At 41.5% G+C, this 22,620-nt stretch overlaps 1 protein-coding gene across 6 annotated transcripts in view; it reads right to left on the minus strand.

Annotated features, from left to right (window-relative positions):
* Positions 1-2,839: 2,839 nt before the first annotated feature.
* The window catches only part of LOC130281725 (clustered mitochondria protein homolog), a 73,064-nt gene continuing 53,283 nt past the window's right edge, over positions 2,840-22,620 (minus strand). For 5 of the 6 annotated variants that reach the window (XM_056529271.1, XM_056529261.1, XM_056529282.1 and 2 more), the window contains exons 16-26: positions 20,785-21,029; positions 19,180-19,264; positions 18,775-18,928; positions 15,355-15,494; positions 13,656-13,736; positions 13,443-13,568; positions 12,346-12,467; positions 10,110-10,203; positions 7,828-7,962; positions 6,879-6,952; positions 2,840-5,813 (exon numbers count right to left, since the gene is read on the minus strand). In XM_056529271.1, coding sequence (XP_056385246.1) covers positions 5,276-5,813; positions 6,879-6,952; positions 7,828-7,962; positions 10,110-10,203; positions 12,346-12,467; positions 13,443-13,568; positions 13,656-13,736; positions 15,355-15,494; positions 18,775-18,928; positions 19,180-19,264; positions 20,785-21,029 — 1,794 coding nt within the window. In that variant the 3' untranslated portion in view covers positions 2,840-5,275. The remainder of the gene's footprint in view (positions 5,814-6,878; positions 6,953-7,827; positions 7,963-10,109; positions 10,204-12,345; positions 12,468-13,442; positions 13,569-13,655; positions 13,737-15,354; positions 15,495-18,774; positions 18,929-19,179; positions 19,265-20,784; positions 21,030-22,620) is intronic. The other variant, XM_056529293.1, reaches the window with a different exon arrangement.

A 22,620-nucleotide genomic window follows, 5' to 3' on the forward strand; every position in this document is an offset into this window, starting at 1 on the left:
TCAGGGACCACTGTACACTGCTCAAAAAAATAAAGAGAACACTTAAACAAACACAATGCAACTCCAAGTCAATCAGGAAGCAACACTGACAATCAATTTCACATTCTATTGTGCAAATGGAACAGACAACAGGTGGAAATTTTAGGCAATTAGCAAGACACAACCAATAAAGGAGTCGTTCTGCAGGTGGTGACCACAGACCACTTCTCAGTTCCTATGCTTCCTGGCTGATGTTTTGATCACTTTTGAATGCTGGTCATGCTTTCACTCTAGTGGTAGCATGAGATGGATTCTGCAACCCACACAAGTGGCTCAGGTAGTGCAGCTCATCCAGGATGGCACATCAATGCGAGCTGTGGCAAGAAGGTTTGCTGTGTCTGTCAGCGTAGTGCCCAGAGCATGGAGGCGCTACCAGGAGACAGGCCAGTACATCAGGAGACGTGGAGGAGGCTGTAGGAGAGCAACACCCCTCGACCGCTACCTCCACCTTTGTGCAAGGAGGAGCAGAAAGAACACTGCCAGAGCCCTGCAAAATGACCTCCAGCAGGCCACAAATATGCATGTGTCCATTCAAACTGTCATAAACAGACTCCATGAGGGCCTGACGTCCACAGGTGGGGGTTGTGCTTACATCCCAACACTGTGCAGGATGTTTGACATTTGCCAGAGAACACCAAGATTGGCAAATTCGCCACTGGTGCCCTGTGCTCTTCACAGATGAAAGCAGGTTCACACTGAGCACGTGACAGTGTCTGGAGACGCTGTGGAGAATGTTCTGCTGCCTGCAACATCCTTCAGCATGACTGGTTTGGCGGTGGGTCAGTAATGGTGTGGGGTGGCATTTCTTTGGGGGGGGCTGCACAGCCCTCCATGTGCTTGCCAGAGGTAGCCTGACTGCCATTAGGTACCGAGATGAGATCCTCAGACCCCTTGTGAGACCATATGCTGGTGCGGTTGGCCCTGGGTTCCTCCTAATGCAAGACAATTCTAGACCTCGTGGCTGGAGTGTGTCAGCAGTTCCATGTGGAGGCCACACACACTACTGAGCCTCATTAAGACTTGTTTTAAGGACATTACATCAGACTTGGATCAGCCTGTAGTGTGGTTTTCCACTTTGATTTTGAGTGTGACTCCATATCCAGACCTCCATGGGTTGATTAATTTGATTTCCATTGATAATTTTTGTGTGATTTTGTTGTCAGCACATTCAACTATGTAAAGACGAAAGTATTTAATACGATTAGTTCATTCATTCAGATCTAGGATGTGTTATCTTAGTGTTCGCTTTATTTTTTTGAGCACTGTAATTTGTTCCTATTGCAAATGAATAAAAAGGAAAAAGGCACATACTCAAGTCTCCAGATGGCAAAAAATTTCATTTTATTAGAAAAGAAGTAAAAATAACAATAAAAAAGCGTAAAGAATACAATAATCATTTGCATAGTTAAATGTACGTCTAATATCCCATTCCTGTAAAGTTGGTGTCAGAAGGCAACAGACAGACAAGCCACCACATGTAAACTGTATTACAACTGTTGTCAAGATCAAGAACCAAAGACTCTGTCAACTCTGGTAGTAATATGTTGGTAGTACTGTCTAGGTACATAACATTTAGAGGAGTGAAGGGGAAAGTTGTCTACAAACCATTTACAAAAATGTACCTTACAGTTAATAACCTAGTATAATATGTGTGGCACTTGTATATTTGACACCCATCTTATTTCCAAAATGTATACTGCCTTATAACCTAGCGTTAGCTGTGTATTATTTGAATAGTAAATGAGGGTGGCTTTGTCTGTGAAAAGTTATCATGGAGATTTCTCAAATGGTATATTTGTATGATTTACTAAAAAATTTCACTGATTCTATCCATTTTACAATGACTATTGTTCAAATCATAGATTTTGTAGCTGGCAGTAAAACAGTCCACTTGAGACTGTTTACTATTCTGTAAGACATGATGTAAACATAAGTGACTTGTATCATGGGTCAAGTGTGTTTATCTGAAATGTTTTGACCATTTTTATGTTTTTTTAAAGTGAAACCTACCAAAAAACTTAGAGCACTGGGGCCATGATCAATACATCACATTGCTGCTCAGCCAACCAATGGATTAGACGGGACACTGCTGCCAGTGGTTGAGTGGCAATGTGACGTCCCAGTACCAGGAAGAGTAATGCAGCGAACCTGAGAGCAGCAATACCAGGGGAGCAAGTGAGGTAAGTATAGTTTTTTGTTTAAACAGGCAGCTATTTTGTGAAATGAAGCTTTTGTTTATATAAGTATGATGTACTACCATTCTGTTCCTATAAGGGTATTAGTAGTGGCAGCAGACTGCTGGATTCCCTCATATATTTTATGAGTTCCAGGTGGTAGTGTTGTGTAGCTCCTGTTTATAGGTAATTTGTATCATGACTGACTAGATTTTATGAAGACTATAATTGACTATAATCCCATATTATTCCTATCACTACTCTGTGATCGAACTTTGTACATTTAAGGCTTGTTTCACACTAGCAAATAACTCCGTTTAGCAAGTTCCGTCACTAGTTCCATCCTAAAATCAGCTGTCACCGGCAGTAACCAAATCCTATACTTCCGTTAGAAAATCCTTTGTGACAGAATATAGTACGGAAGAAAATAGTTCATGAACTATTTTCTTCCGTACTATCTTCCGTCACAAAATAACGTCCGTTATCAATAACGGACTATAATGGATTAAAACAGATATTAGAAAAATCCCATAGACTATAATGGGATTTTCTAACAGACGTATAGGATTTGGCTACTGCCGGTGACAGCTGATTTTAGGATGGAACTAGCGACAGAACTTGCTAAACGGAGTAATTTGCTAGTGTGAATCAAGCCTAAGTCTATATATTCATACAAGCATATGCATAGAAATCGTGATATAAAATACAGTATTACAGGATTGATACCTTTTATTGGCCAAACTAAAAAATTCTATTTGCATAGGTTATTACTGTAAATAAGTATTTAATATCACATCAGTCTTTTCTGGATAACGGAGTACCACACTATTTCTTGCTGTGCAATATGAACACAAGTTAAAACTACAGAACCCCTACTATGGTCCCACCTCTATAAACCACAGTGGAGAATTGCCATGTATCAGGGTCTCTCCGTATGTTACATTGAATAACCCTTTTGGGAGAATCTATGGCTGGTTCTTACTATTCCTGTTGCTAACTGGCGAATACTGGGATTTCAGTGATTGGCACCTATGAATGAGAAAACACCTAAGGTCATGGTTGCATGTTGCATGCATACTCACAGTATTAATATTATGTTGTATGTAAAACCAGCAAAAATAAAAACAAAGAATAGCATGCAGCCCAGAGTCAAATCTAAATTGGCACATACACATGAGGCTGGTTGTATATCCTTATAACACATTTTTTTCTTATCTGCCTGGTAAATACATTGCTCTGCGTTGCTTCACATGTTGTCAATGTAATGTTAACAACTATTAAAAACTAGTTCTTAAAATTATCTAAATAAAACAAAACCATTAAAATAATAATACATGATTATTTAGCTTAATAGTGAACAGTGGAGGTATTCTAATGAACCATATCCGACATTGGTTGTGTGCCAAAGGCTAGAAGTAGGACTCGCTGACAAAAAATATCTCTCCGGAGTATTTCTTACATGGTGCCTATGCACATTGTATCCCAATTTAACTTGGCAAATTGACAGACTTTTGCACAGATGTGCCAAAAATTTGCCAAATTTTAAAACCACCGCTTTCATTTGTACGCAGCCTTGTATACGCAGGGCCGGCCGACTGCTGGACATTTTTCATTTAACCTCGCCTTGTAAGTCTCTATTCAGTAAAATCTTGAACCAATAAACATTTTTAGAGTCTTTGTTGGTGTTTAGCTCCTAATAAGGTTCATAGATCAAAGTATAACCACAATGGGTTTTACTACTATGTAAAACTGATGGATGTGATTGTCCCTAATGCAGTGATCCCTCAACTTACAATGGCCCCAACATACATTCGTTTCACCATACAATGGTCTTTTCTGGACCATTGTAACTTGAAACCAGACTCAACATACAATGCTACAGAGAATCCAGATCGGTGAAACGTGTCAATGGCTGGAAGATCTGACCAATCAGAATGGGCATTTTACTGGTAAAACACCTGTCTTTCTGAAGTGTATGCATTGAATTCCTGTCTGGTAGCGCCACCTCCAGTACAGGGAGGTATTACATGTTCTGTACTACTCTCTACCTGTGCCACAGCTTCCAGCAGCTCTTTCTTACTTTTATATGTAAAGACTGGCTATATCTATATTAGTTATCTACCATTTTTTGTTTACTCTTCACTTTTTCCTATTTTTGGATGACATTTTGGGCTTCAGAACCAATTACCAGAGTTCCATAGAGTTATGGCCTCAACATACAATGGTCATCCTGGAACCAATTAATATTGTAACTTGAGGGACCACTGTACATGGCAATGGCAGTTCCCTGCTTCATTTCACTTAACCCACCTTGGGTAGTTCTTCCTTATGCTCCTTTCTCAGACTCTATTCTGCCAAAAATGCTGTGCCATGCAGTATCATGCAGGATACTATCATGTCATCAGGTTAATGTAGAGGTGGGCACTGGAAACAGGTAAGATTCTAGGCTTAGGTAGACCTAAACGAATATCAGCTTTTTGTAACATTAAGGTGACTCATGATATTACTACTACATTATAGTCATCAATAGATGCAGTTGTATTGTTATCCCTGTTCCCGAAGTGACTCATGACAGTGCTGCTTAAATGTCATGGTCAGCTAAGTATGGATCTCCAAAATGGTCATGTTCAGTTGACTTAAAGCAGGGTTCCAAAAGTCTAACCAAAAACTGAATGTTCAATTTTTGGTAACTTACAACATAGTAATAAAACATTATACATTTTCAAGAGAGTTAAAATAATGGATTATGTATATAGTTCTAGGACCCCTGAGTTAAATGCACATAGAGTTTGAGTTATCAGTAAATGTTTAAAAAGGTGTTTTGCTGTTGCAAGAACCAGTCATTGCAAAGTATAGCTAACAGTATGTAACATTAATAGCAAATAATAGTATATGAATAAGTATCACAAAAATCCTGGGCCTGGGCTTGGAAAAGAGGCAGCAGAAATCAATTGTTTTGCTAACTGGAAAGTTATTTGCCCTTTAATCATCAGTGAGTTAGGAGAATTCCTAATGTATTAGTCTTGGTTGGTCTTTTATACCAGAATCTTGCTATTCTTATTTTACTTTTCATTCATTTCCTTTTGCTCTGTATCAGTATTAATCCCATTTTCTGTCTTTTCATCCATGGGTCCTTCATTTTGTCCATCAGCTATAATAGTCTCCTGTTTTACATCAATCTGTTCCTTAGCATCATCTTGGATATCACCATTTATAGTTGCTTCCTCATCTTGACCCTTTGTTTCTTTAGCTTCATTCTTTGGTTCCTCGCTTTCCTTAGTCTCACCATCATCTCCATTTTTGTTTTGGTCTTTAGAGTCATCAATTTTCTCTGTGGTATCTTTGGATTGTTCCTGAGCTCCATCTTTTCCTGCATTGTCACATTTGGGTTGGTCTTCAGCTCCACCTTTTCCTACAGTGTCATCTTTGGGTTGGTCTTCAGCTCCACCTTTTCCTACAGTGTCATCTTTGGGTTGGTCTTCTGTTTTATCTTTTTCTGCAGTGGCATCTTTGGATTGGTCTTCAGCTCCTTCTTCTTCTAATGTCTCTTCTCCACTGTCTGTGGAATTTTGTTTTGGGATTGGTTTCTGTTCAATGATGCTGCAAAGTTAAAGAGGCACTGTCATTGTCAAAAACTTTTCATATATTGCAGGACTCATTATAATATGACATTTCACAATATACACCTGTGAAAAAAAAATTAAATTTTCACCTGAAATTCAAGCTCAAAATAGCCACCACTAGGGGTCGCCAGTCTTTTAGCCAGACAGACTAGTCTAGATTTTACAGCATACTGGATACCGGCCGTAAAGCATACCGGTATCCAGTATAGGAGATTTCTATTGAGTGTATGCAAAACTACAGATAAAGGATGTGTGGACATGCTGGGAGCTGTAGTTTTACAACAGCTGGAGGCAACACTGCTCTAACACAGTTATTTACAAACATTGCAGCTTCAGTTGTTACTAAACTACAACTCCAAGCATGCTGAAATAGTCAAAGCTTTCTCGGACTCCTGAATGACAAAGAAGTTGATCAGACATTCAGGAGTCTGTGAAAGATGAATGACACACATAGTGACAGCTATGCTGATTAGCATCCAGCTTTACTAGGAGAAGATAAAACAGATAGAACATGTATTCACAAAAATGCTGTACTTTTATCTAAAAAATCCTTGCACTAATTTTATAAAGATCTATTCTTATATTTATACATTTTATCCTGTTATGAATTCACCATAATGTCTTCTGATTACTGCAGGCAAGCTCCAAGTATCTTCCTCTGTGTAACATGACACAGCATAAAACCAGAGAGGAAAGTGTTACAGAGTAGAGAGTACTGATTGGCTGATTGCCCAGGCTTTCTCCTGTGAGGTAGACAGACTGACACGCCCCCTCCAGCCTGCACAATGAAAAAGTAACTCACCAGCAGATAAATGCTTATATCTCTGGATATATAGGTCCGAGACACATAAAAATGATATGCACATGATCAGGATTGGGTCCTGAGTAACATATCACTTTTTTTCTTTTTTTTTGCACTATGACAGGTATGTTTTAAGCAAAATATGTTGTGTGAATGTTTCCATTCCATCATTCGGAATGTATGGTATAGCAGGAAATAAAACTGAACTAAAAGTAAAAAGAGAAGCATATAATCTCTTACCCAATATTAATCCGTAAAATGCCATTGAGGAGATTCAGCTGCTGCAACAGAGTGTCAACCCCCGGAGGAACAGTCTGTAAATATAAAGTGTCTTTCAAACCAATGCAATATAATACCTAAAATAAATTATCACTAAACAAAGGTTCTCATTGAGTAAAGTGGTGCAAAAAATACATGTGCTATGTTATGGTGTTTTCCCTTAGTCCAACAGCAGCACAATAATGGGATATTTTTGCCCCTGTGATCAGGCAGGACAATTGACATGTTGTCTTAAGAAATGCAATTAACCAATAAATTAACTATCATCTCCGCCCTAGGGATATATGTCCAGCTAACCACAAGGACAATGAGTTATTTAAAATGTTACAGATTAACACTTTAAGGCTATGTTTACACCTCGGAATGTCTGCACGAAAATTCCAACGTGTGAGCATGACCTAAGGTGGGGGGCTCTGTTGGACTAAGGGAAAGCACATTAACATTCTAAATGTAAACCTCCCTTACATCGTCCAGCAGCACATAGAGCTCACATTTGGAGGGCCCCCCTACTGAGCTAGGTGTGCACGGGAGCAATAACATTTTCCCCTACCTAGAACAAGCTGGCCCTCAGCCATGCAGAAATCAAGTGCCGCATGGAAAGCCCACACTGACCGGACTCCAAGAGAGGCCGCACAAAAGCTACCACCTGTCTAACCACACAAATGGGGGAGCAGAGTATTCGGCTAGCCAATGGACAAGCATTTCTTATTAAAATGTTTTTCCTTTTTTTGTTGGCTCACAGTGGTTCGAACACCCCATTATTGTGCTACTGAAGGATGGAGGGGAAACTTAATCCACATCAGCCCCTGAACTAAGCATAAGAATCAGTCTTGTTTAACATTCTTTCTATGTACTAGCCATAAGAGATCTCCTGGGCAGACAGTATGATGTATCAAACACTCCTGGTTACCTGGACGTGAGGTAAAGAAGTAATAGATCCATTTTTGTAGATCTCATTCATTGTCCTCTGCAAGTTGACAGCTTGTTGTGTAACATGTTTCAGGAAGGCAGAGCTTTCTCTAGTACGTTCATGGCAATCGCCAAGCTAGAATGACAAAATAAATCAAATACATGTCCTGTCTGTGTTTCTGAGGGCTTTCTGGGTGATATTTCATATTGCTTAACATTAATAAACCTATATCATTTCACCTTACACCTGTAGGAAAGTAGAAATGTCATAAGATATTTGGGTTGAATTACATATTTATGAAGCCTCTAAATCACTAATTAACACACATAAATATGTCAAAGAGAACATTATATGTAACTTTATATCATATTTTATTATGAATGAAAAGTTAAAAGGGTACTCCAGGGAACTAAACCCATATCCCATGCTTTCCCTCTCACCAACCTATTTTTATGTCTAATAGTCAATTATTAGCTATATAGAGCAGTTTCCCTCTTTCAGCTGTCACTTACATCCAGGGAGTGAGATAAAGATGTCATATTCAGATCCTGCTTGTCTTTGTGTAAACCCCTCAATGAGACCTAGCCCCCACACTCCTGCAAGACAAACACCACGTGATCTCTGGCTTCACATGCACACCTCCCCCCCCCCCTGTGTGCCAGTAGAGAAGCCCATTGGAGATTCTCAGTCACAACCCAGCACATAACGCTGCTCTTTTCATGCTGTAGATCTAATCACTAACTGCTGCCATTGAGAGCATAGCATGATTTATTGCTGGGGGAGAGGGGGAGGATAGTTTAAAAGAGAAGACATGTAGTGTGTGCTGCTGACAACAACACAGCATGCACACAGATAGTGAAAGCAATTGGCTGGCAGCCATTACACAGAGCTGCACTGACGTCTGGGAGTTGTAGTCTGGGCTGCAAGCGAGGAAAAAAAATATTAAGGAGACAACTAAGGGCCACAAGAGCTACCAAAACCACATGGGTAACTACAGGGGACACCGAACAGGTATTATGGCGGCTTTGGGGCATTTTTTTTTCTTAACTTCCCCTGAGCACCCCTTTAACTGTGACCCCTCATAAAATCAACTGCTGAAAACTCTATTCCTACCTGTGTCACATCATGTATTTCCTTATAACACAGTCCTGACTTTAGTGTCATATTGCTTTAACCCCATTTCACAATGGTCTACTCATGATCTGAGCTACTTTCAACATAACATTATCAGGTGGTAGACATAAAAGTGGTATCGTCAGCAAAAATGTAACTTTCTAGGCTTTTAATGCACATTTGTTGTACTATATTGAGAATTGTGTGATAAAGCTACATGTGAATAAAGATGACTATCTTTAAAGGGGTACTCTAGTGGGAAACAAATGTTTTCAGCTCAACTGGTGCCAGAAATTTAAACAGATTTGTAAATTACTTCTATTAAAAAATCTTAACCCTTCCAGTATTTATCAGTTGCTGTATGCTCCACAGAAAGTTGCATAGTTCTTTTCTGTCTGACCACAGTGCTCTCTGCTGACACCTCTGTCCATGTGAGGAACTGTCCAGAGCAGGAGAGGATTGCTATGGGGATTTGCTTGTACTCTGGACAGTTCCTGACATGGACAGAGGTGTCAGCAGAGAGCACTGTGGTCAGACAGAAATGAACTATACAACTTTCTCTGTAGCATACAGCAGCTTATAAATACTGGAAGGATTAAGATTTTTAAATGGAACTAATTAACAAATCTGTTTAACTTTCTGGCACCAGCTTATTTAAAAACATTTGTTTTCCAAGGTAAGTTCATTCTTTATATAAGACTATATCAGCGACTATTATGTTTCTTTTTTTTACTATTGGTGTAATGAATCCCAGTTATTGGTTCAATATGTTGTTGGTTCATAACATAAATTCAATTTAGGAACAGTCTTTTAACTGTCTAAAACGTATCATGTCCATTTCTTCTGCTAGAGGCTTTGTGGGACATTAATCAACCTTTTTGGTGTAAATTTGTTGCAGATTTTTTGCACTTGTGCAAAAAGTGTGAGACTTTCTGCTAAAGTAATTTTGTCTAAAATGACTTAGGTACACACTTTTACTTTTTTTTTACTTTTCATTGGCAAAAGATTTGACACATAGCCCTCCGCTCAATTACACTACAAGCATACACCAGCCCAACATTTCTTAGCTCCTGCATGGTACTTCACTGCTGTGCTTGTATACTTTTACTAGAATACCAGTGCTATATATAAGGAAAGCAGTATTTATAGAGGCAAATAAATGAACTTACCAAAGCTTTATATATAGTGAATGTTTCTTTTTCATGCTGCATAGCTGATCTGAATTCCACTTTGCTTGTATAGGCCAGAGCAATCAAATGATGGCTGCAAAAAAGACATATGGTTATTAGGAGGAACAGATGATACACAATGCTATAGATTTTGTTGCAGATTCCAGACTGCTACCAGAACCCTTTGCCATTCATTGATTCATTGGTGGACTTAAAGTACATTAGGTTTACTATAAGAAATGAAATATATAGCCTATGCCCCAGCTATATAGTACATAAGTACATCTCCACTTCTATTGTAGCCTATATCATTGCACACACATTATGTCAATAAAACCTTTTTTTACCAATTGTGTGATAATCTGTCAATCTCACTCGAATACATGGGATTATAACATCAAATTAAAAGGTGTTATCCAAATTTATCACCAGCCTACAGAATAAGGAGCACATGAGAACGAGCCCTATTGCCAGCAAAAGCTCAAATGAGTATTACACAATAGGCCCATTACAACATCCAGTTGTAGTATTAGAATATGACCTTTAGAAGGTCACTGGTCTGGGCAGCTGTTCTGTGCCAACACAATCATTACAACCCCTTACAGTCAAGGCTATTACTGTTGCATCAGCTGTTGCTCCATAACCCTTGTAAAACTCTATATTCCAACACCCGGCCATGTGCTTCCATCAATGAATTCTTCTACATGGTACAAAGCTCAGGATTCTGGGAGATACCATTACAGAAGTATATTATTCCTTCAGAATACAGCAATAGAGAGAGGAAATAAGACTAGGTACTGTATGGGGTGAATTATCATAGTCTAGTACTCTAGTGAAACCCCACATGGCACAATAGTGTAAACAAATGGTATCTATAGAGCTAAATAAACACTTTACGTAACAAAACAAGCCAAGCTTAATTGGATATATTATACGATCTAGCTAAAATGTGTATAATATGTGCATGCAGCAGCGCATATGGCAGAGCCCCCTACATTCCACACAGCTGCTGTCTGTCCCCAAGGGCAGCACTTGTGGAGTGAGTGAGGGCTGATGCCTCTGTGGGTTAGCACAACTTTGTTAACTATTTAGCCTACAGAGATCGGCGTTTCCAAAAGAATTACCAAATCTTGTCTACTGGATGCATCTGACATCACAGCTCAGTCCCATTTAAATGGAGTGCACTAGATACAGCTAATAAGCAAGAGTGATATCATTTGTGAAAAAGAGTCTAAATTCTCCTAATCCTTGAGTTCAAATGAAATAAAATAAGTACTCCATGTGTACTTTTTAACCATTTATTGTATCACTATGACACATTTCCATGTCGGTCTGACCTCTTCATCAGGTATATCTGACGAAGAGGTTGGACTGACGTGGAAACATGTTGTTGTGATACAATATATGGTTAAAAGTACACACGGAGTACTAATTGTGTTTCATCTGAACTCTATCAGAATTGCGCTGCAAATTTCATCCAAAAAGGAGTTGGAGGACACAGACTAACATGGTACGTCTATGAGACAGGGAAAAGCTGCACTGGGATTCTATCTATTACACGTTGTCAACACGCTGTGTCACACAACTCTATCTAGTAAGCTCCCATTGTTCAATTGGATGGCTATTTGTATAGGAGTCCTGCACCATGGAGCACTTTTCTGGGCTCTATTTGTGAATCTACACTTTCAGTAATATGTCATCTATTGAACTTTTTTGGTCAAATAAGAGAATTTCTGAATTATAGTTATCACACCATTTTTATTTTATTTATTGTGTGAAAACAGTTGTAGACACACAAGGGGGCAGATTTACTATTGCAAATCTGCATTAGAAAATGGCTTATATGCAGACCTGTCTCTTTAACTAGTCCAACAAGGCCCAGGCCTAGGACAGCACTGTATCAGGGGGCAGTGGATAGGGACAGTTTTTTTTCTTTTTTATAATCTTTGGTGGCTGCCACTAACTTCCGACAACCCCCTTGAGGAGCGGGACTAATGACAATGTGACAGCCACCTGAAGGGCAGAACTTCGAGGGCAGTGATTTTACCACAGCTGCCTTACATTCCCACATAGCAAGGATTTGTAAAAAGCTGAACATACCACCAGCTCAACATCATCCAATGAGGAGGCAGTTTAAAGGCATGCCATGTTTACCAACAGCCTGACCTATTGTAAAATCAGGCACATTAATAGACTGTCTAACACACTTGTTTTTCCTACATGTTAATCATAATACCTTAAAGCGACATCCAGGGACTTCTGTCCAAAGTACTTTTTATTGACTTCCAAAGCTTTTTCAAGAAAACGTAGAGACAAGTCACATTCAAGAACAGCTTGGAGAACTACACCAATATTACTCTGCGGGGGAAACAAGACAATGTGCAATAAGCAAATCTTCTGGATTAGGACAGTTATGCATGAAGCTTCCTCATTACTGTATTTCTTCATCTCCATATTACTAGGAAATCCAAACTTTTTATCATGAAAATAAATATTGGAGTTTGTCACAGTCTCAAGAGCATTCTTACCTACATTACATTGCACAAAATATGACTTCTCTAAGACACTTGCAAGCTTTAAAGGGGTACTCCGCTGCTCAGCATTTGGAACAAACTGCTCCGAATGCTGGAGCCAGCACCGGAAGCTTGTGACGTCATAGCCCTGCCCCCTCGATGCAAGTCTATGGGAGGGGGCGTGACGGCTGTAACGCCCCCTCCCATAGACTTGCATTGAGGGGACGCGGCGTGACATCATGAGGGGGCTGGGCTATGATGTCACAAGCTCCCGACGCCGGCTCCAGCGTTCGGAACAATTTGTGCAACTCTGAGCAGCGGAGTACCCCTTTAATCTGTCATGTCTACAAGGCTAGGGCTACACACTGATTTTGGCTGCATAATGTGCATAATGGGTTACGTGGTCAATGCTTTTCCTGATACAATAAAGCTAATTTAGGTTAAAGTATTTGCATTGTGATACGCAAGTGGCCATGACTGCAACACAAAAATCCATTCTGCATGGACTTTTGGGCCGCAGCTGCTTGGAAGTTGCAACACAACCCCATTTAGTTACAAGGATATAGCACAATTCAGGGACACAGGGATATTTGGCTGCATGACCTATGTTGTGGCCAAAGTAGCAGTGTAGCCTTAGACTAAAATAATTTTGGATATTTGGGAACTAAATCCTGTAAAATATGTGCCCCATGCTTATTTAATTCCATTAGTACATGAAATCTGCAGTCTGATGTGTGATGGTAACTGGGATGTGGACCCCTGCATGAAGTGTCTTGTATGATAGGCTAACTCACATATTATATACTGGGCATTTACTTACATCCAGTGTAGCCATGGTGGGATGATCTTCACCTATTATGACCAGCATCAAGTATCGGGCACGATACAGCAGTTTCAATGCTACTGGTATTTGTCCACTGGCAAAGCAGTAATGTGAGAGGAGCACCTGTTGGGAAAATGTACAACATTTAAATGTACCATGTGTACTAACAGTGGTATATGTTAGTTTCAGAACCCATCAAGCAGAACTTACATAGTCCTGAACTGCGCTGCTGCTGTCATATCCCAAAGTCCTCTCTGTCATTATCACTGCTTTTTGCTGATTATCCAAAGCCTATTGATAAAGGACATTTAGTCAGTATAGATCATCATTTTTACCATGCAGCCTTGGAAACTAAAAACACACATATATGATAGTGTAATTTATACCTTATATACAATGACCCTAAAGTGTACATCCAAAGTAATATGCAGGATACTACAGTTGCACTCATTTTAATGGCACTGCCATCAGCATACACCAGGGGCAAAGAGATCTGTTAAAGTGTTTTCCTATAAACAACACACTTTTTTTTTTTTATCAACTGGTGCCAGGAAGTTAAACAGATTTGTAAATTGAAACTAGAAAATATATACAGCTCACCCTCATAGTGTTCGGTCTCTGCTGCTCATTTTACCTCCATGGAGATTGAATAAATTCTATACTTTTTTATCCACTCTGGAAGTGCTGGAGTTTTTCACTATGGATTTTTTCAAGTGATCTCTTCCAGATTTGTAAATTGCTTCTATTAAAAAATCTTAATCCTTCCTGTACTTATTAGCTGCTGAATACTACAGAGGAATTTATTTTCTTTTTGGAACACAGAGCTCTCTGGGAATCACAAGCACAGTGCTCTCTGGACAGTTCCTAAAATGGACAGAGATGTCAGCAGAGAGCACTATGCTCGAGATGTCAGCAAAGAGCTCTGTGTTTCAAAAAGAAAATGATTTCCTCTGTAGTATTCAGCAGCTAATAAGTCCTGGATGGATTAAAAAATTTTTATAGAAGTAATTTACAAATATGTTTAACTTTCTGGCACCAGTTGATTTAAAAAAAAAAAAGTTTTCCACCGGAGTACACCTTTAATACAGGGCATCCCACCTATTATGAGAATGAGGATCTAGTGTCCTCTTTCGAAATGGACTGTATGTAGGGTATGCATGCTGCCACTCCATTCAAGGCTATGGGATCAAAGTGATAGTCATGAATTGTACTCTTTAATAGGTTGGTTTCTTAAATTTTTCAGAGCAATACATGGAAACCAAGTATGACTTTTACATAGTCTAAAACCATTCTTGGCAGTTAAAGGGGTACTCCACTGCTAAGCATTTGGAACAAAATGTTTTGAATGCTTAGAGCCGGCACTGGGAGCTCGTGACGTCATAGCCTCGCCCCTTGTGATGTAACGCGCACCCCCTCAATGCAAGTCTATGGGAGGGGGCGTGACAGCCATCACGCCCCCTCCAATAGACTTGCATTGAGGGGGTGGGTCGTGACATCAGGAGGGGCGAGGCTATGACGTCATGAGCTCGCTGCGCTGGCTCTAAGCATTCAGAACATTTTGTTCCAAACACTGATCAGCGGAGTACCCCTTTAAAGCACAGCCTATACAATATTATACCATATTATTACTTTATAACAATGCTCTTTGAGACATCATGCTTTACATGGTTTCTGGATCATGACCACAGCAAGATATCACCATCCTCACTCCCTCTGCATTACAAGTCTTAGTACATGTCCAAGCTGAAGGCCAGAAAAAGTTTCCAAAATCTGCATATTATGGGAAATCAAAGACCTTAATGGTGCAGAAACAGATTTACATTTTAGCCCTTAAACTATGTTTCAAGCTATATGTTACTATTTTTCTGTACATTTATTTTTGTGCAGTTATACGAATATTGGTTCACACCTCTGTTGCGTCTCCCAAAATGAACTTGACCCTGGCAAGCAAACGTAGGCACATGGCAATGTCTGGATGTATAGCACCATACACACTGTTGAACTGGGCCAAAGCTTCATTTAACAGAACAACTCCTTCTTTAAGGGCTCCTGTGAAGCATGATAGACATAGTCACTACATTGAGGATTCTGCATATAAACAAGGCATTTACATGATCACAAGACAAATATAATTAAAAAATGTTTATGACTGTGAAAAAACTGACTATAGTAACATCAACAGGAAGATGTGAATAATATCCATGTTACTATACTGAACTTTACTACATCTCAATAACTTGCCTCTCAATGCCCTGCCTGGTGAGTATTTAATAGCAGACTGAAGTTATTCTGGTCCACTGTCTAACACTGTCTAACACCAAGTGATTTTTTTTAGATCCTTGACCTTACGCAGATTAATCTTTTAATATATCTTTAGAGAAGCCTGAAAACACCGTTTATTATGAGCTCCAAATTCTTGTACCATAGTTCAGTTGTAAAATTCAGGCTGTCTGCAGCTGCCAATGCAGGGGAGTTTTGAAAAAAAAAAAAAATGCTGAGGTCAATGGTAACGATTCACTTGGCAGTGATTTCCTCACAAAGTTACAACTACTACCCTATTTTGTGAATCAAAGCTTTCTATGTAGATCTCAGAAATGGAATACTCAGAGTAAGGAACAAGTGGATATGAGGGTAAAGAGGGAAAAAGTCTAACCAAAATTGACATTTTAGCAAATCTACGACTTGTGCCTCACAACTGCATATTAGTATAATTTAAAACCCAGTATAAATACATAAGTTCCAAAGAAAGGCATTCTGTACTGGGCTGCTGCTCTAGTCTTGGAAACCTCTGAGTTACCGTATAAACCGTATATACTCGAGTATAAGCCGACCCGAATATAAGCCGAGGCCCCTAATTTCACCCCAAAATCCCAGGAAAAGTTATTGACTCGAGTATAAGCCTAGGGTGGGAAATACATCATCCCCCCTGTCATCATCCAGACCTCTGTCATTAACACCCTCATCATCATCACCCTGTCATCATCCCCCCTTCATCATCACCGCCTGTCATCATCCCCTTGTCATCATTCCACACCCCCCCCTTCATCATCCCCTTGTCATCATCCCACACCCCCCCCTTCATCATCCCCTTGTCATCATCCCACACCCCCCTTAATCATCCCCTTGTCATCAGCCCCCCCCCTTCATCATCACCGCTTCATCATCCCCCTGTCATCATCCCCTTGTCATCATCCCACCCCCCCCTTCATCATCCCCTTGTCATCATCTCACACCCCCCTTAATCATCCCCTTGTCATCAGCCCCCCCCCCTTCATCATCACCGCTTGTCAATGTCTGATACAGTGGTCTTCAACCTGCGGACCTCCAGATGTTTCAAAACTACAACTCCCAGCAAGCCCGGGCAGCCATCGGTCTTCGACATCATCCAGACCCCCCACCCCCACCCCCTTTAGTTCTGTACTCACCTCCGCTCGGCGGGACGTTAGGGTGCGCTGGTCCGGTGCTGCAGGACTGTCCGGTGGGGAGGTCGTCCGGTGGGATAGTCGTTCCGGGCTGTCCATCTTCACTGGGGGGGCCTCTTCTCCGCGCTTCGGCCCCGGAATAGTCACGTTGCCTTGACGACGACGCACAGGGACGTTCATTAGTCACGTCCCTCTGCGTCGTCGTCAAGGCAACGCCTCTATTCTGGGCCCAAAGTGCGGAGAAGAGGCCCCCCCAGTGAAGATGGACAGCCCGGAACGACTATCCCACCGGACGACCTCCCCACCGGACAGTCCTGCAGCACCGGACCAGCGCACCCTAACATCCCACCGAGCGGAGGTGAGTACAGAACTAAAGGGGGTGGGGGGTCTGGATGATGTCGAAGGCCGCAGTGGTCTTCAACCTGCGGATCTCCAGAGATTTCAAAACTACAACTCCCAGCAAGTCCGGACAGCCGATGGCTGCCCGGGCTTGCTGGGAGTTGTAGTTTTGAAACATCTGGAGGTCTGCAAGTTGAAGACCACTGAGGGCGGAGAGTTCACTCGAAAAATCGTGCTGAAAAACTCTGCTTATACTGCGTATTAGCCGTTCGAATATAAGCCGAGGCCCCTAATTTCACCCCAAAAACCCAGGAAAAGTCATTGACTCGACTATAAGCCTAGGGTGGGAAATACATCATTCCCCCATGTCATAATCTCCCCTGTCATCATCCAGACCCCCTTCATCAACACCCCCGTCAACACCCCCGTCATTATCACCCTCATCATCACCCTGTCATTATCACCCTGTCATTATCACCCTGTCATCATCCCCCTCGTCATCATCCCCCCCCTTCATCATCCCCGCCTGTCAATCCCTTCGTCATCATCCAGACCCCCCTTTTGTTTTCTACTCACCTCCCCAGTTTTTGCTTTCTCGGTGGGAAGTAAGGGTGAGCTGGTCCGGGCCGTCGATCTTCGGCCATCTATGCTGCAGGGACCGTCCGGTGGGGAGGGTTAGTTGTTCCGGGCTGTCCATCTTCACTGGGAGGCCCTCTTCTCCGCTCTGGGCCAGCCACAGTCTAGTGACGTTGTGTTGACGGTGACGCGCAGGGACGTCCGTGCGCAGCAGACATCCGTGACGTCCCTGCGCATGACCGTCCCTGCGCGGTGGCGTCAATGCAGAGTCACTAGTTCGGGGCCGGCCCGGAGAAGAGGGCCTCCCGGTGAAGATGGACAGCCCGGAACGACTGACCCTCCCCACCGGACGGTCTCAGCAGCATAGATGGCCGAAGATGGATGGCCTGGCCCATCCCCTCACAGCTAAGCCAGAAGCGTTTTTTGTTCCCTCGAGTATAAGCCGAGGGGCGGCGTTTTCAACACGAAAAACCGTGCTGAAAAACTTGGCTTATACTCGAGTATATATGGTACCAGGACTGGAGACGTGACATCACTAGTGTTGAGCATGAATATTTATAATGCAAATTTGTATCGCAAATATCGGCACTTCTCGATTTTGCGAATATTTAGAATATAGTGCTATATATTCGTAATAATGAATATTCGGTTTTTATTTTTTATTTTTTTCACATGCAAATTTTTATGTGAATTTTTATGCAAATTTCCCATGCACATTTTTGTGAAATATCGCAAATTCGAATATGGCCCCTGCCGTTCATCACACCATGCCCCCTCATGACGTCATGTCACGTCCCCTCCATTCATGTCTATGGGAGGGATCGTGATGCCCTATCTGAGAGGGACCACTGTTAAGAATGATATATATATATATATATATATATATATATATTTATATATATATCTAGAGATATATATATTTATATATATATATCTAGAGATATATATAAAGTTTTACAATAGTTTCTAATGAACAAAAAATATGTTTTCACCTTGCTGTATGCTGATTTGTGCTTTGGTGAATAGTTCATGGGCCCCCTTGGCCTTAATGTTGATGTGTTTGACTACTGGAAACATATTGAGAATGTCTTCCTCTGTTAACGCTGGCTTATGGCGACTTTCAAAGTTGTATTCTCGTAGTAAAATCTAAAAAAAAAAAAAACTGTATAAATATTAACCAAAAATTCTCAATTCATTTAGAATATTGCAAAATCGACAGCACAAAAAAGCACTGAATTATTTTTAATCCTACAGAAACCAGAATGTAACCATCACTGCTTGGAATCCATTTGCCTTGTACAAATACCATACACTACGTGTATGAAATCTGTCCTGTAAGCAGCTTCAGCCCTGCAGATATACAGTGAAGCATTCCATATACATGTTCAGACGATTACCTGAACTCCAGTCTTCATACAGAACTCCCGAAGCAGCGTCACTTTCTGCAGGGTAAACTTCTCAACCAACTGCTCCACGGAATCACTGAAAACACAATGGAGATGTCATGAGGCTGGGTTCACACTACCGTCACATGGATGCACTTTTGCTGTCACCAGTCTTGGCCTTACTAAGGGTCCGATGACCGAACTGACAGCTGTCAAAATGGGTTATCAAATCTGCAGACAGGTCATTAAAATGTATCTATATCTAACTAGTGTTAAACTGGCCTTACACTAATTTAGGACAGTGATAGTGAGAGAATGACATCTGTATTTTTTCTACTGAACTTAAAGGGAAAATGTTCCTTTGTTCACAATTTGTCTAATTTCATGGCTGTGTCACACCTGTAAAATAAAGTATCATGCCCGCTATTTTGGTTGTTTACTGATCACAATATGGCTGTAACTATGGACGGATTTTGGCTGCACTTGGGCAGTGAAAGGTTCAAAATGTCATTTTTGAGGCATAGTTTTTCTACAACCCAAAAAACTGCTAAAATGTGGGAGCAAAATACAGCCTCAAAAATAGCAGTAAATAAAATGTGAAACAATTGCCCAAAAGCCTTAAAGGGTCTGAAAAACTATTTTTTTTGAGCCTTAAAGGAGTACTTCAGTGGAAAACTTTTTTTTTTCTAATAAACTGCTTGCAGAAAGTTCAAAAGATTAGTAAATTACTTCTATGTAAAAATCTTAATTCTTCCAGTACTTATCAGCTGCTGTATGGTCCAGAGGAAGTTGTATAGTTATTTTCTGTCTGACCACAGTGCTCTCTGCTGACATCTCTGTCTGTGTCAGGAACTGCCCAGAGCAGGAGAGGTTTGCTATAGGGATTTGCTCCTACTCTGGACAGTTCCTGACTTGGACAGAGGTGTCAGCAAAGAGCACAGTGGTCAGAGAGAAAATAACATCTCCATTTCCTCTGGAGCATACAGCAGCTGATAATTACTGGAAGGATTAAAGGACAACTGCAGTGGTATGACACTTATCCCCTATCTACAGGATAGGGGATAAGTGTTTGATTGCGTGGGGTCCGACCGCTGGGACCCCCCGCGATCTCCCTAACGGGGCGCCGCCATAAGCGCTCATGGTGAGCGCTAAGGCGTGTAGCGTCGACCTAGAGGTCGACGGTGTCGCCCCGTCTCCTCCCCGTCCCCATACAGTTCTATGGGGGAGACGGGGAGGCACGAATGCTGCCTCCCCGCCTCTCCCATAGAGATGTATGGAGGAGGCATGCCGGCTGCAACGTCATGCTGCGGCCGGCACGCCCCATGCACGGAACAGCCGCGGCCCCGTACAGGAGATCACAGGGGGTCCCAGCGGTTGGACCCCCCGCGATCAAACACTTATCCCCTATCCTGTGGATAGGGGATAAGTGTTAATCACACTGAAGATGTCCTTTAAGGTTTTTTAATAGAAGTAATAATTTACAAATCAGTTTAACTTTTTGGAACCAGTTGATTTAAAAAATAATAATAAATTCCACTGGGGTACCCCTTTAAAAGTCTTAGTGGCTCTGCTGTATTCAGGATCGGACATATCCCCTATTAATAATCAGAATCCTACCATGAAAGTGTAAAGTCAAAGCTGTTTTTAGCAATCTGTTGGATCTGCTTCCAGAGGTCGGTCGGATTCATACTGGCCCAGGCTGTGCTGTCCCCATTTTCCAGGGAGCGCATCTTCTTCTTGTTCTTGCGCTTACGGGAAAGCAGCTCATCGGGAGGCAGATGAGCCACAGGATTTGGGTAAGAACTCAAGAGACAGTTCAGAAAGTGACTGACTGCAGCTGACAAAGCCGACATCTCTATTCCCTAATACAAAACACATTTATACCATGTTACACATTCTGTCACACAGTCTGTATGGCACATTTGTATCTCTATAATCATAGTACAGTCATGGCCGTAAATGTTGGCACCCCTGAAATATTTCTAGAAAATGAAGTATTTCTCACAGAAAAGGATTGCAGTAACACATGTTTTCCTATACAGATGTTTATTCCCTTTGTGTGTATTGGAACTAAACCGAAAAAGGGAGGAAAAAAAGAAAATTGGACATAATGTCACATCAAACTCCAAAAATGGGCAGGACAAAATTATTGGCGCCCTTTCAAAATTGTGGAAAAATAAGATTGTTTCAAGCATGTGATGCTCCTTTAAACTCACCTGGGGCAAGTAATAGGTGTGGGCAACATAGAAATCACACCTGAAAGCAGAAAAAAGGAGAGAAGTTCACTTAGTCTTTGCATTGTGTGTCTGTGTGTGAACAACAGAAAGAGGAGAAGAGAACTGTCTGAGGAATTGTGGAAAAATATTAACAATCTCAAGGTTACAAGTCCATCTCCAGAGATCTAGATTTGCCTTTGTCCACAGTGCACAACATTATCAAGAAGTTTGCAACCCATGGCATTGTAACTAATCTCCCTGGACGTGGATGGAAGAGAAAAACTGATGAAAAGGTGTCAACGCATAGTCCAGATGGTTGATAAGCAGCCCCAAACAAGTTGCAGTTCTGCAGGCTCAGGGAGCATCAGTGTCAGTGCAAACTATCCATTGACATTTAAATTAAATGAAACTGCACTGCTGACACAGAGACATAAAAAAAGGAGATTTTTTAACACTTATCATAAAATCTCTTTCTCGAAGGATCCATTGGGGGACACAGACCGTGGGTGTATGCTACTGTCTCTAGGAGTTGTGACACTATGGCAACAAAAACAGTTGGCTCCTCCCAGGAGGACATACCCGCCTTCAGGCTCTGAGCTAATCAGTTTAAGTTCCAGAGCAATAGGAGGAGACTAACAGGTCAAGAAAAAGCCCAAACTGTCCGAGAACCAGAAGAAAAAACATAACTGAACACACCCTCAGACAGAGAACCAAGGAAAATCCCAAAAGGGTGGGAGCTGTGTCCCCCAATGGATCCTTCGAGAAAGAGATTTTACGGTAAGTGTTAAAAAATCTCCTTTTCTCTATCGGCTCCATTGGGGGACACAGACCGTGGGACGTACCAAAGCCGTCCCTTGGGTGGGCAGATAAGCAGTCAGGCAGACGGCTGTTCCACTGCCACCTGCAAAACTTTACGGCCCAGATTAGCATAAGCCGATGCGAAGGTATAAACTCGGTAGAACCTCGAGAAAGTGTGCAAAGACGACCAGGTAACTGCCTTGCAAATCTGCGAGGCCGAGGCTCTCTTCTGGAGAGCCCAGGATGCCCCAACAGAAAGGGTAGAATGAGCCACAACCCTGAAAGGAGGAATCTTCCCCTTACAGCGATAGGCCTCAGAAATGGCAGCCCGAATCCACCGAGAAATGGTGGCCTTGGAAGTAGGTTGTCCCCTGCGACGACCTTCCGTAAGGATGAAAAAGGAATCACACTGACGAAACGAAGAAGTGATGGAGAGATA

Source organism: Hyla sarda, chromosome 1 (genome assembly GCF_029499605.1).
Source record: "Hyla sarda isolate aHylSar1 chromosome 1, aHylSar1.hap1, whole genome shotgun sequence".
Classification (NCBI taxonomy): domain Eukaryota; kingdom Metazoa; phylum Chordata; class Amphibia; order Anura; family Hylidae; genus Hyla; species Hyla sarda.